General features: G+C 38.6%; 1 protein-coding gene across 1 annotated transcript in view; it reads left to right on the forward strand.

Annotated features, from left to right (window-relative positions):
- NYAP2 (neuronal tyrosine-phosphorylated phosphoinositide-3-kinase adaptor 2) overlaps positions 1-12,514 on the forward strand; it is a 160,412-nt gene extending 147,898 nt beyond the window's left edge. Inside the window, 2 exon segments of the mRNA XM_044432989.1 lie at positions 6,358-6,459; positions 12,287-12,514. Coding sequence (XP_044288924.1) covers positions 6,358-6,459; positions 12,287-12,514 — 330 coding nt within the window.
- The last annotated feature ends 2,002 nt before the right edge of the window (positions 12,515-14,516 follow it).

Raw genomic sequence — 14,516 nt, forward strand, 5'->3', positions numbered from 1 at the left:
AGGAAGACCACACAGGACATTCTGAACAAGTTCTGTTTCTATCACCATCTTTTGTTACATCACAAGCCACTCTAGCCTTGTTGTCCATGGTGACCATGAATTCATCAGATTCTTCCAAATATTTGTATAGCCTTATACAGTATATTGCACTTACTGCACCTGTATAGTATCTTGTCTGTATACTGTATGCCCATAAATATGTATATTTATTCACCCATGTATGTATGTATAGTTTGTTTCTATATCTATATATGTACGTGTGTCTCTTCATAGTCTGTCTCTAAAATGTTTGACTTCCTCATATACATTATATGTATGCAAGTTATGAGCAAGTATGGATGCCAGCACTCACTTTTGATAACTTATAACCTTCATTTTGTCTTGTTGAACAATGGAAATAAAAACTTCATGTATTTTAAATGAGAATTTTAAAACAATGGTTACTTTTCTGTTCTTTTCTGCCAGAGGAATGGTTGACATTGTAAGACTGTGTGGATATTATTTGCCAGTGGATGGTTCATTAATTTGCACACTCTGTGAAGTGGGTCAAGGAGGAATAAGGAAGGCTGGAATAGGGGTAGGTGAATCTGTCAGTGCTGGTTTATCCAACTTGTTTCTTTCTAGAGCATGGAAAATACTGAGGATTTTGGTAAATTCTTACTAGAAATGTTCTGAAGTTCTCACCCATCTGCACCAGCTGAATTCCTAGCATGGGGAAGACCATGTTGTTCCTGCCTGCTACATAGCAGTTAAAGGTGCAAAGCTCATCCAAAAAGTAGCTGGCAAACTCAGTGAATGACTTATATGTCTGATACATGGATATTCAATCCAAATTCTCAAGAGTTAAGCACTCAAATCCCTGAGCCTATCAGTTTCCGTTTCTCCGAAATTATTATGTTTATTATATCCTCATCAAAACAAAATTGAAATGAAGTTCTTGCCCATGCCCAAGTCCAAGTTGAAGCCCTTCCCTTTGATAAGCCAAAGACTCAGGGAATGGATACTGACTACCTGGATGCAGGAAAGTGACTTCCCAATGCAAATAAAATCATGGAGTATATAACTCAGAAAGTATAAAATGAAATAAGGCAGGGCAATGCAACACAAGTGTGGTTGAAGGAAAAGCTGCACTGTGTGCACAGAATCCGCATAGAAACGATGCAGAAGTACAGTGCACCAGTGATTTCTCACTGCCAATCATTTGTGGCTAAGCTGGTTGCAAAAACTCTTATGTATCACAATCTCTGCCATGACATCATTGTGCATACCTGGACAAAAATGAGCAACTCTCTTATAGAAAGGTTCTTAAAGCTCTGAGCTTCTACAGAGGCCTCTACTCTTGGTTTTCCTCTTCCCTAGCCTGAAGTATCACAGAAAGAATCGCAAGCTCTATTCCCAGGCCAGAGTATTTTGCGGTCTTTGCTCAGCTAGTTGATTACTTAAGCAGCAAGGGATGTTGCTCTAAGAACTGTTCCTGTAAATAATCATGATTCCACCAAATAAGTACAGCTGCAGCACCATGGGTAAATTCTTCATTTCTTTTGTAAGGCTCATAAACAGCCACCATGAGCTACATGCACTGATGCATATTTCAGATCATCAGAACAGACTCAAGAAAATATATCACAGTACATCATCAGCCAGTAAGAGCAGACTTTAACTGCATACACTTAGACTTGAATAATTGAAGTATATAGTCTTATACTTTAAAAAAATACTTTATACTTTACTTTGCTTTAAAAAAATTGGCTGATGTTAATTAATAACACATTATTACTGATGGGTTAACATTCAAAAAGGTGTGATAAAGTAGCACTTACTTGAATTGCCTTTCTTTAGCCCTGTAAGTCTGCTAATAGCCTTGATTTCACAACAGGAAGGGAAACGGGCCAGTAAGGCTTGAACCCACATCTCTCAAGAATACTGTTCATGCCCCTAACAGTATCTCCACAGTAACCCGACACCAATCATTTAAGTGAAAAAATAAAAACCTGCCAGCAGTCAGGTGGTTCACAAATTAGGAGCCAAATGAAATCTAATCACATTTCAAAAATCTCATCATTCCAAAGTCCACTTTGGAGTGATTGTCACTGCTGAGCATTTTGGTGAACTATACCAAGACCGTTGCTCATATTCACACAGTAAAGATGCATTTAAAATGAAGAAATTTGTTACAGTTCTCAACATGTCCACTTTCACAGTCCCCAGTTAAGTAAATAATACATGGAAACTAGCTGTTGCCCTCCAGCTCATATAATGTTTCCATAGAAACATTTGGCTCAGGCTAGGCTCCACGGCCCTACTTTTTAACATCGTATTCCCAAAACTGGATACTTGCCACAAAGAGGATTCAGATGAAAGCTTGGCCATTCTCCATCCTCTTCTTACTGGACATCCAGATGATCGGTAACACCAGACTTTACATTGGGCACATAAGTGCTTTGCTGGATTACAGCCTCTATTAGGAACTGTCTGTGCTAACATAAGGCATATTTACTTTTTAAGGGTAATAACTTCTATTCAATTAATGTTAATTACATTATTTATCTTTGGAGATTTTGTCCAGCTGGATTGATCTAACTGTGCAATAAATTATTGCAGCCTTGTGTATTTTCTTGCTGGAAGGAGGACAAACCTTCACAAAAAGAAGTGGTGGATTCTTCAAAAAGTATTTCTGACTGGCAAAATGATCTCCATCTTTGTGCTTGAACGTCTTTTTCCAGGTTGCAGAAATAAATTTTACCTTGTAGCTTATGCGATATCTGGCTTAGAGGGATCGGTTGTATGAAAATGTGATGAGGACATGTTCCACTAGCAGGGATTTAGTGTTCAGGCTTTGTACACCTGATTCAATTCCCTATCAAGTAAATGAGATTTATTTTTGATTAACAGTCAATTTGATTAAGCCTTGAATGCTGAAGTGTGTGTGAAAGGACACAGTCATTGTGCCAATTCTGTACTGGATAGAAGTTGGACTACTACCTGTATATTAAACTTGATGAAGTGCTATAAGATATTTGGAAGTGACTCAGTATAGAATAGGGAAAGACTGCTTCAATTACTCTCTCTCTCTCTCTCTGTGTAACTCATTCTGGACTTTTTGAAACTATGGAAATTCTGTTTCATTCCTAATCTCTAGCAAAATGCATCCAACTACAAACAAAGAACAATCTTCAATAGAGACTGAGCAAGACTTTATTGTACATTTTTTGTTTGAGCTCCTGAAAATGCACAAGCAAATGGCTTTTATTACATACTGCAGGCATAGTGGGGATGTCCACATGAGTATGTATATGATCCTGCCCCACAGGAAGCTGTTCTCCTATGTTATTAGCCAACAACACAGAACACAATTGTTTTATTATGAGCCAGAGGAACTAATTTTTACAATCGCATTAATGTCCCATGCTGACTTCTGCCTGTAGGTTTCCACTGGCTGTTTGAGCACACTAAGTAAGAATGATTCGAATAGAGCATTATTTCCATGTCAGGAAATCTGAGAAGATAACTTCCAGATCCTTGTTTAGTTTCCCCCCTATAGCATAAGTCCCTTGACAGCATAACTTGGAGAACCCCAAATTCCTGTAATTATCTCCTTATATTTTGTCCTGACAGAAGGTGTAAATACTCCCATTTTCTTCCTTGTGCAAGAGGGTACTTACTAGCAGCAACTTACCTTGTCCTTGACTTGGGCTGCCTGAGCTCACTGACTCATGCCTGTGTCATGGATTTTTAACTGGAAGTAGCAGGGGAAGAGAATCTTTCCTTTTGGTCTAATAATACATTCTGTTTCAGCATAGGATTCGTCAGTAAGCCTGAACATGGCCAACAGACAGGATGCTGACAGGACTTTTGAAGGACTATTCTATATTATCAAGGCTGGCCCAGGATATTTTGCTGCCTGTGGCTGAGCAACAAGTGGTGCCGCACCTGCCTACCTGCCCGCCCAAGTCAAGGGCTACAGACAAATTTTTTTGTACACGAGGCAGAAAATTCTGTATGAACCTCTCCCCATCCACAGCCAATAGAAATACAGTAACAATTAAGTAAAATACTGGAAGAATGGCCTTTTGCTATTGTTGCCGTCGGACAAATGACAGTAAGGGAATAGCAGTGGACCTTTCCATTGCTGTTCTCAATTAGAGGCTTCCAGGGGTGAACTGACCATGGGATGGCTTCCTTAGGCCTTCGAACAGGAAACAATCTGTTGCTGTGTCATCCAAATTACTTCAGCATTTTTTTTATTTAACAATGTATGTCATATCAAATTTCCAAACATATCATGATTCTTTCCTTGAATAATCTGCACTGAGTCCCTGGTCATAAAAATATGTATCTCCCTGGCAATTTTTGTTGCCTTTGACATGACACTGAATCATTATGTTCTTTCCCACAATATGATAGTAACAAATGCAATGTTCAGTTTCTCTCTTCAAAGGCCAGTTGTTCAGTGTAGATGATGTGGTATTGGGTTTTGCTCAATTAGTTCTACAGACCAAGGAAAGGAGCTCACTTGATATTTGCAAATCCATTTTATGAACATGTGTTGTATATTTCTCCAGGATCATTATGAGACCAGCAAAAATTAAAAAATAAAAAACCTTCAGCATAAAGCTGCCTCATACAGTGGTTGGGATAGATACAAGCTAAGTTAGTTATTCTTTGGGCCCATTGGAATCAATGGGACTTTACTTAGCTATAACTAATCTTTCCCACTCATTTTATTGGGAAAGATCCGACAGTACACTCCGACTAGCACTATTATCATTTCATTGCCATAAGCGAGTGCTGAAACTATGCTATACCAGTATTGGTGTACAACAGAAATCACCTCTTGAAATTTTCCTCTGCTTTTCCAGATGGTTCTATTTGAGGGATAATTTCACTTAATTTTCCCAGGTGGTGCAAAATTCTCAATGGTTTGTCACAGGTAGGGCTCAAAATTCTTCACTCTCTTTGTGCAAAATGGGGACCAGCTGGGCAACACAGTTGATTCTGTTGCCACTTGCAGTAGCAGCATACATACAAAGAGCGTCGTAAAAAAAAAAAAAAACAAGCAGCAGAAGAAGCTGGATCTTCCAGCAAAGCATCTTACCTGTGAGAAACTGTTGATAATTCTGCAACCCAAAAAAATTCAGCAAAATTGACCACCCCAATCTCTCTGCCCACAAATATGGACATTTTTGAGTGGTCATTCATTCATAATTCTAATTTTCAGGGCAAAATATTGCTGGATCTATAGATCTCATGAGCCACCACAACATATTTGGATAGCAGGCACACCCATTGCAAATTGATCTCAAGTAATAATACAATCTAGTAGTGACATGGTAAAATGGATCATTGGTGTTCTTCACCAAGGCTGACATTTACTCATGATGATGTGATTCATCAGATGTTTTAGAACAGGGATAGACAATATGCAGTCCTCCAGAGCATTGGTTATCCTGGCCTGGGCTGATTGGAAATTAAGGCCAAAAAATCTAAAGTACTCAAGTTACTTTCCTCTGTTTAAGAATGTTGACTTATAACATATTGTCCTTATGGGTGTTATGTTTACTCTGCCTTTTGATATAGTACTATTCTTTAATCATCATTTTATTTTCTTTATATTCAGATCAACATTTATTATTACTGGATGTTTGTGGGTGCTGGCCTCTCCAAATCCTTGGAATTAATTTGAGTAGAAATGAATGTTTGCAGGTTTGCACAGCATCCTAAAGAATAAGTGTATTTATGATGGACTCTTCTATTTCATGTCCAATGATTTTATCAGGCCTATAGTGAAGAGAGTGATTGAAAAAAAGGATAGAACCCATCATAATTTTAAACTTGTAAGGTCTCTTGCTTCAAAACCTTGTAGATAGTTTGAAAAGTTTTACTACAAAAATAGTGGAGACCTCCCATGTTTGAATAAACATAAGTTCCTATCAAGGAATTATTATCTCTTCAAGATGAAAGGAAAATAAATTCAGCAGACACTGACACCAAGAATAAGGAGACTTCAGTGATATAACTGGTCAATCAGAGTGGACAGGTAAAATTATGGTGCCCATGCTTTTCCTTAATTATACCGATGGTAAGTGATCCTTTAACAAGGTTTTCCTTTTTGCTTAGTGATAGTTCCTGGAATATTCTGCTCTATAGAACAACCACAATGTTCACAGAACTTTTTATAAGGCTCCCTCTATTTGTTTGGTATTGATTTAATTTAAACTTCCTTCTGTGTACTTTTACATTAGATATTGGTTTGTGCATTTCTTCCTGTGTGGAGAGCTTTACTCTGATGCATAATAAGATCCATGATCACACCAATATTATTTTATTTGGTTTCCCCCATACTGCTTACAAATGTAGACTCATCCCCACTGCACCCCCAATAAGAGAGGGAAGAAACCCACAAGAACCAGGAGAGAACAAGCACTTCCACAGCCTAGTAGCGTACACAATTACAGTAAAGTAAGTGTGATGATACTATACTGGAGAAAACTATGGAAACACCTTCTGAACTATGGGCATGTCTAAGCACCCACAGCTTCAAATGCTACCATATTAACAAAGAAAAAATACCTTGCAATTGCAAATCAAACAAATGAAATACAAATCAAAAGGAGCTATTGCTATAATATCAGTTTGCTATGCAATCTGCCAGTATAAACCAGCCATCCCGACTAGGTGCCATTCAAAAGTGGTGGACTACAACACCCAGCCACTGCAAGCAGTATCCATTCAGGCCACGTATAATGAAAGATGCTATCCAGCAACACATGTGGAAGATGCCAAGGTAGGCAAGGCAGTTAGAAAAAAATTGAAGAACACTGACTGAGTTGATTGAAAAGTTCAATAATAGACAGTTTTCTTCAACCTGATGGCCTCCAGAGATGATGGACTAAAAATCACAGCATCCCACAACCAACTATACTCTAGTCCAAATCTCTGGGGGCACTAGCTTGGAGGAAGGCTGGTATACCATTCATGTGATTTCTGCCATGAAAGTAATATAGTAAAATCAAGAAAACTTTGCAGCTAGAAACTACAGCATGATCGTATCCATTGCAAGGTGGAACTAAAATTAAGGAATTCTCATAAACAGAGGGAAATGGGAACATATTTGTGTGGAATTTGTCTATGGGATAATATGAGGAAGATGTTTCCCTTTCTCAAGACCCACTGCAATGAATTTGAACTGCAAAACAACATACTAGGACAAGTTCCTATTCAGTCTAGTGGGTCTTGTGCAGGAGAATGGCCTATTGGCTTATGCATATTTTTTACATGGGGCACTAAACTCATTATAAAATAGAATTAGAAGAAAAAATCATTTGTCACAAGCAGGATTTTCATGTTATTTTTGGAGATCTACCCCCATAATTTTTAATAGTTTCAATCGTCCACTTTTTCCTTTGAGAAAAAGCATTTTCTTTAATATGGTTTACAGGTGTTTCCATATTTTTTCAGTTGTATTTGTGTAACTGTTTATGGAATTTATGTTTAAATCATTTTGTTTTGTTTTTTGTGGTTCATTTTCAGTAATTTCGGTGCTGAAAGGCAATACAGAAGAATTACATTTTGAAATGTTGGCATTATTAACTCCAATGTGAGCAGAGTTTCATTGAAACTAATCAGAAATACATGTCTGATTAGGAAGTGAACAACTGAATTAGCTATCAATGGACCTAACTGATTAAATATAGATTGGAATGATTGAGTTATATGTGAGATGTGCCCTCCAGAAGTGCTGGTAGCATTGTTGAAGGCACACTTTGAAAATCTCTTGATTGAGGAAATGCATTTCATTTAATTTTCAGACGGCCAGCAATTATTATTTAGTAATCATAAACCTCATCAGTTCCTTTCAAGATAGTAAGCAAATTATTTTAATTGATGAATGAATCTATCAATTTATTAAGACACAATCTCATTAGTCAATCTTTAAAGCCTTTAATTAGTTTCTATTTTAGTGTATGACAATTTTAAAAGCTTGTACTAACTTACTATTTTTTTCTTTCCAAGAATTAACAGCATTATTTCCTCTTTAAAAGTAAAATTTTGTAATCCTTCCTCAAATTGTAATATTACTATAACAAATAGTAAGAGAAGTCACAAATTATCAAATTCCCCTTCTTCTGAGCGCCAGAATATTTGATTATGTGCATTCCAATCTTTACAAGATTTTCCTTAACATACAAAGTGTTAATGCAGACAATTACTCTGAAATAAGTATGAAATAATAGGCATTTTATTATTCTCTTATTCTCTTATTTTAGGGAAGCTTGAACAATAGACATACTTGATAACTCTTAATTGTAATACTTACTCCTAATCATTCAGGTTCCATACATAAGAGATAAGTATTTATGTAGTTTTTCCATTAAAGGAACACCAGTATCTGGGTGTGTCAGCTGACTGAGCCAGGCACTCAGATTGCAATCTTAGGTAAATTTACTTGAAAATAATTCACTAAATTCAGTGGGACTGAATGGGACTGAAAAAACATCCATAGAATTGGACTACATATCTAATTCCGTAAGGTTGTGAGATAGTTAGTTGATCATAAAAACACTGCTGGTATCCAACGGAATCTTTGCAGATTTTTAAAAGGTGGCCTCTGGGAGAAGTTGATAATTAATAGGATGAGAGAAGTTTGTGTGCAGGGAGAATTTACCTTTTTTCTCTGCTACTACAATTATGAGGAAAAGCTGCAATGTTTCATTTGTAGGGTTAATTTTTCCCTCTATGCCTGCAGCAATCCCATTAATTATTATTAATTCAATTTTTACAAATTCAATTCAATTATTAACCCATTCCATTATTGCTATAGAAATAAGAACATCAATATTTACATGTCCAATGCAAACATTTAAGGCCATCTATACTTTAACCCATTAGCTTTATTCGGTATACATAAAACTTTTAATTTTGCATAAGTATTAGCTCACAATGGGAGGAAAACCCATGTAATCCAATTACTGTCATATAAATGGATAATTTAAAGGTCATTTGGCTCCACCATATGGATTATACACCTTTGGTCATTCATTGGAGAGTGCTTGTTTAGTTTTGCATTAATGTAAGTTGCTTTTAAAATCATTTCAATCCTTGAAATCAAGGATATAAATGATAAAGTGGCTTTTTTAAAAAAAATAAATGAATGATAATTAAGCACATAATAGTATACTCCAATATGTGTCTACTCAGGAGTAAAGCCCTTCAACTGGAAATACTCCCAGATAAGTGTGCATAGGGCTGCAGTTAAATTTCAATACCACTTTTTGCATGCTTGCATCTGTATAGAAAATATTTGTCTTTCAATGCATTTGTCTTTCAATGCATATCATTTCAGCATTTGGTTTCAATGCGTATCAGTTTCAGCATTTCTAACCAAGATTACATATTAATACCATGCTAATTTCTCAATATTATTCTCAGTTTTAAAAGGGTCCCTGTAGAAAATATGTAGTGCTTCACACACAGGAGCAGTATTTAAAATATTTGACCAGTGAGGAACTTAATTTCACTTCCTTAGGCTTTCATGCATCATGAAGCCAATCCTTAGTTCAGCCTATGCAATGGAATCTATGCCTAGTTGTGTGATTCAGATGAAACACAGTGCCAAGCAGGTTGATCATGATTCTTGTCCCTGCAAGACTGTCATATTTCACTATGTTGACAAAACTCACATGTCTGAGGCTGTAGCAGTCTGGTCCAACCTGGTAACTTCCAGATGTCTTAGAATGCACTTCCAATCATTCTCAGCCAGCATGGCCTTTATGGGATTTGCAGTCCAGCACATCTGGAGGATATTAGGTTGGGGATAGTGCTATGCCATCACTCTGATCAGTATTATTGCATTTAATATGCCCTCAATCACTTGTAGCTACATAACCAAGGACTGTGGCTACTGATGTTGTCCATCTGGTACCCCTGCAATGGTATACTGTGGTCAGTGAACAGTCCAGAATCATCTTTTATTTTGTGTGTGCAGCTATTAGGGATATACGAATACGTCTGCTTTGGACAAAGCCTGGATACTGATCTGAAACAGCCCTGTTTGGGGGTATACAAACCTCTCAGAAGGTAAAGCAGGTATTCCTCAAAGTGTTCTGAAGTGAAATGAGCCAGTCCCAAACCTTCAGACTGCTTCAGAGGTTTCACAGCTGGCCCAATATTTGTGCTTCCAGAGTAGTTGGGGCTAATGTTGAAAGTGAAGGACAAAGTGCGTAGTCAAGCTGCCGTTGCCACAAGAATCTCTGCTTCACCAGAAAGTTTGGGAAAGGAGTTTGCAAAGTTCTATTCCCCCTTCATAAAAATAATGGAGATAGCAATGTCTGTATTAGCTTTCACGGGAGAAAAGAAAGCATAAACATCTGAAAATGAGGAGAGGACCTCCATGCACACAGCAACAGCAAGAGCCCAGCAGTCCCACAGCTCCTTGACAGGAGGCAGACTTCCCATCAGCTATTTTTGTGGATGCAAATTCATTCTGTCCCATGCCAAGAAATGAAGACTATCAAGTTTAGCTAAGGCAGGAAAAACTCTGCATCCTCAAAAATGGCTGGGAGAGAGACACTGATCTCTTAACAAAGCCCCTGTTTCCCCAGGGATCCTCAGAAAGGGATTTTCAGGGATTCAGGCTTTTTTCACCTCCTCCTATGCAAGATAATGGAAATATTTATATCACCATTAATATGTGTAGTTTGCAAAGTAAACTTGCACCCCTGAAAATGGCTTGGGATACATCTTCACTTTGACCATTCCACCTTGGGTGACCAGCCTAGTGAGATAGTTTGGCCTTCTGGTAGCATTGCTCTAAGCTTATCTGACACTCACAACCCTAACAACACCACCATGTTGAAGTGGTGGTTGAATCATCTTCAGGAGTCAGAGATAACTCGATAGCACATGACAACAACAACAAAGGACCCAAGTAGGTTTTGAAATGTAATCGAATACTTGAATGAAAACCCCCTGCCTAATAGACATCTTATAGGATTGGTTCTGTATCTTATTTTCCCTGACTGTATCTTACCTTCAAATTCACAAATTTAGAGGACTTATGTAGCATGTGTTGCTATCACCACCATCAACAACAAATGACTTACACAAGTCACTCAAATAATGGAGATGGAGGAAGATCAGGGTCAGCTTTTGTAGGAGGAGAAGGAAGGGCAGATCCCTCTATGGCAGAATTGTTCATTTGGTCTGTAGGTCACCAACTAAATCAGGCAGATGTTTTCCTAGGTAGATTAGTGCCCAATGAAGAGAAGAATGAAGGAGCTGAAAGCAAACACTCTCTAGAGCAGGGGTCTCAAACTCAACTTACCTGGTGGCCGCTGGAAGTAGAGGCTGGGCCACATCAAGAATTCCACCACCATGGTGGTGGTGGGCCACTCATCCCACGTCACTCCTGGAGGCTGGCCTGGGCGCCGCTGGCGCTTTGAAGGCCACAGGGCCCCTTCTCCGTGCTCCGCCCGTCCCGGCAATTGGCCCGCGGGCTACAAGTTTGAGACCCCTGCTCTAGAGGAAAATATTGAAATCTTTTGTTCCTTGTGAAAGAGAGAAGGGCAACTGTGAAATCAGAAGACAACTGACAGACAAATTCTGGATGCTAAAGCACTCTGATATTAGAGTTATCTTCCTGATACAGCAGGCACTGACTTGGTGCTATATTCAGAATTTCCATTTGAGAACAGTGAAGCTAACTGTATGATGAAAGGTAAGTTTCAGTTCATTAGTTTTAAGAAACTGAAGCAGTAGAAATCTTATATTTTCAAAGTTTATACACTACGAAATAATAATCCTAACCATTCAATATGCTAATTTTTAAATGTGTAGGGATTTTGTTTCTAACAAGAAACTGTTGAAACAGGTGATTCCCTGCAGTCTTCCATGCTTGCAAGTTTAGGGTGTGTTATGTTGGCCTGATCTATCTTTTCCAATCTAGGGTTTTGACTACAATTTCCATCAGTCACAGCACCATGGCCAGTGGCTAAGGATGATGGATACTATTGTTGAATAATCTGAAAAGGGCCCAACTTGGGCAAGGATAATCTCAGTTATTCTTCAGGTTTTATCTGAAACACAGTAATTGCACCTACCCATTGGTATTCTGAATGAAAATTAAAGATATTCCATAGTACATCCTGTTGAGTTACTTTTGTGTTTTGTCCTTCATTGTTTTAAGTGGTGTACTGGCTTTGCTTCCTTGTCTTGCTTCCTGTTTCTCTTCTCAAGTGACCAGTGCCATATTTCATCTCTGGTTAAATGACTGTGCCTTTCTTAATAGGTGACATGTATGCAGTGGTTGCATGGAGACCATACAATGCTGGAAATGATTGAGAAAAAGCGTTGCCTGTGTAAGGAAATCAAGGCACGACAGAAATCAGAGAAAGGACTTTGCAAACAGGACAGCATGCCTATTCTGCCAAGTTGGAAGAAGAACACAGGGACCAAGAAGTACAGTCCCCCTCCATATTCCAAGCAGCAAACTGTTTTCTGGGATACTGCAATATGATACGAACATGGGGGATTATCCTCCACATGTTGCTGAAATGTGCACTGTCAGCCTACCTTCCTGATAAGGCAGTATCCAGAGCCTAAATTCAGGTGAAGAACTACCTAGGCACAATGCTTACTAAAGTGGTACCTACCTGTCAATCAAAAGAAAAATCATTGTCTCCCATTGAAGAAAGGCATGCACAGTTTCGAGGATTCTTTTGGATCCAGAAAAAATAGTAAAGTGTAAATATTTTGCCAATCTCTTAAAAAAAACTTGAGAATACACATAAAATATAATGCAAACACGGATGGAGAATTTTACTCATATGTTGTTTTAACTGTTTTCTATGTGCTACTTTTATGTTTTTGTGTGGAGGGGGGCTTAGGGTAAATTACAGTTATCTCACCTGCCTAAATTTAGTGTCCTTACGAAAGCATGTGGTTGTACATTTTTGGTTTAACAGTAAATGTTCAAACCCAATTGGTGCTAGGGCTGAAGTCTGAGTAAACACTCATCATTTATTAGAAAGATTTTCTACGAAGTGTTTTTGGCAGAAGATGGATAGAGCCGCAGACAATGCAGTAAACAGTATTCACTTGGCTGTCCAGATTAGCTTAGCAAAGTGTCATTCTTTATCTTTTTAAAAAAGTATATTTGCTATTATAAAATGTATTAGTACATTCAAAACAAGTGCAGCACAACTGAGTGTATCAGCCTCATTCACACGGAGATGGACTAGCAGTCCTTGAGGAATGACTTGACAGGGCCCTGATCCTGTGCAAAGACGCTATGCTAGGATCTTTCCTGACATCCAGCACTCAACATCCTTTACTGATGGAAGGGAGAAGGTGAATGTTAAGTAACCTTATCCTCCCAGGTGGGTTATCAAAGCTGACGACTCTGCTGAGTTCTTAAAATCCCATGGCTTTCTGATATAAAAAAGTATCTTCTGGAGGACCGTAGGATTTTTGGGAGCCCTAGATCTCGGTTCTTCCACATCTTCTGCATGGAAAGATTCATGCCACCTGCCTCTCTGAGGTCACAGATCAGCCTCAGGAAAAAAAAGGGGGGCACACAGGTGGGGCAGCAGGGAAGAAGCGAGAGCCAATGGCTTATGCCATATCCAGATGGCACCCCAGCCACCTTCCTCCCCCTCAGTAATGCTTCATCTAGATGGCCCAAAGCAGCCATTGAGATAAAATGCTGGGCAAAAAGTATAGCAGCTGCAAAGATCACCACTGCCACAACTTGCTCTGTGCATCGGACACACATAAGGCCCCAAGTTCAGAGGCTTCTGTGCATTGAGGATGGGGGGCAGGATTGGACTGCACCTTTAGTTGAGTAATCCATGAGAGGTGCACTAATGGTATATGTTGACCTATGTCTTTGAATATAGGTATGTTTAAAGCCTTAGCTGATACACCTTCAAATAGCCAGGCATGCAAGGGGGACCTGTGCAGACTAATAGCTTTCGTCCCACAGATGACCCTTCTGGATCCAGATGAATGTCTTGAGCAGTGCTGACCAGCTTGGCTGGTTGAACATGTAAATTAAATTTGCTGCAAGAAAGGCTATCATCAATGGAGAGCCCTTCCTTCTTCTATTCAGATGATTTGCAGAGACCAGGGTTCACTGTGACTAAGGACTGTACAACACATGATTCATTTATTCTCTATCCATTTAGCAGGTTGACATGGTGGTAAGACAGCCAAATTTCCATCCTCATTTGTCTTGGGTCCCTGAAAATAAAAGTAACAACAATCTGTTTGCAATGTTCACATTACTTTTATAATATATTGTATTCTGTGTCCAGTTAAAATGAGTTAGTGTAACGTCTCACTAAAAGTCAATAGGAAAGGTTGACTTCATCTTGGAAAGTCTGACCCTTTGGATTGGGTCTGTAGAGCACATTTCTCTCAAGTAACCATTGTCGTATTCCTGGTTGATCCTGTAATTGGGTCATAGTCCTCTGTGACATCACACCCATCTTACTAGACTAAAACGTCATGACCAAAGA

The sequence above is a fragment of the Varanus komodoensis genome, unplaced genomic scaffold (genome assembly GCF_004798865.1).
Source record: "Varanus komodoensis strain SLA01 unplaced genomic scaffold, ASM479886v1 scaffold25, whole genome shotgun sequence".
Lineage (NCBI taxonomy): Eukaryota > Metazoa > Chordata > Lepidosauria > Squamata > Varanidae > Varanus > Varanus komodoensis.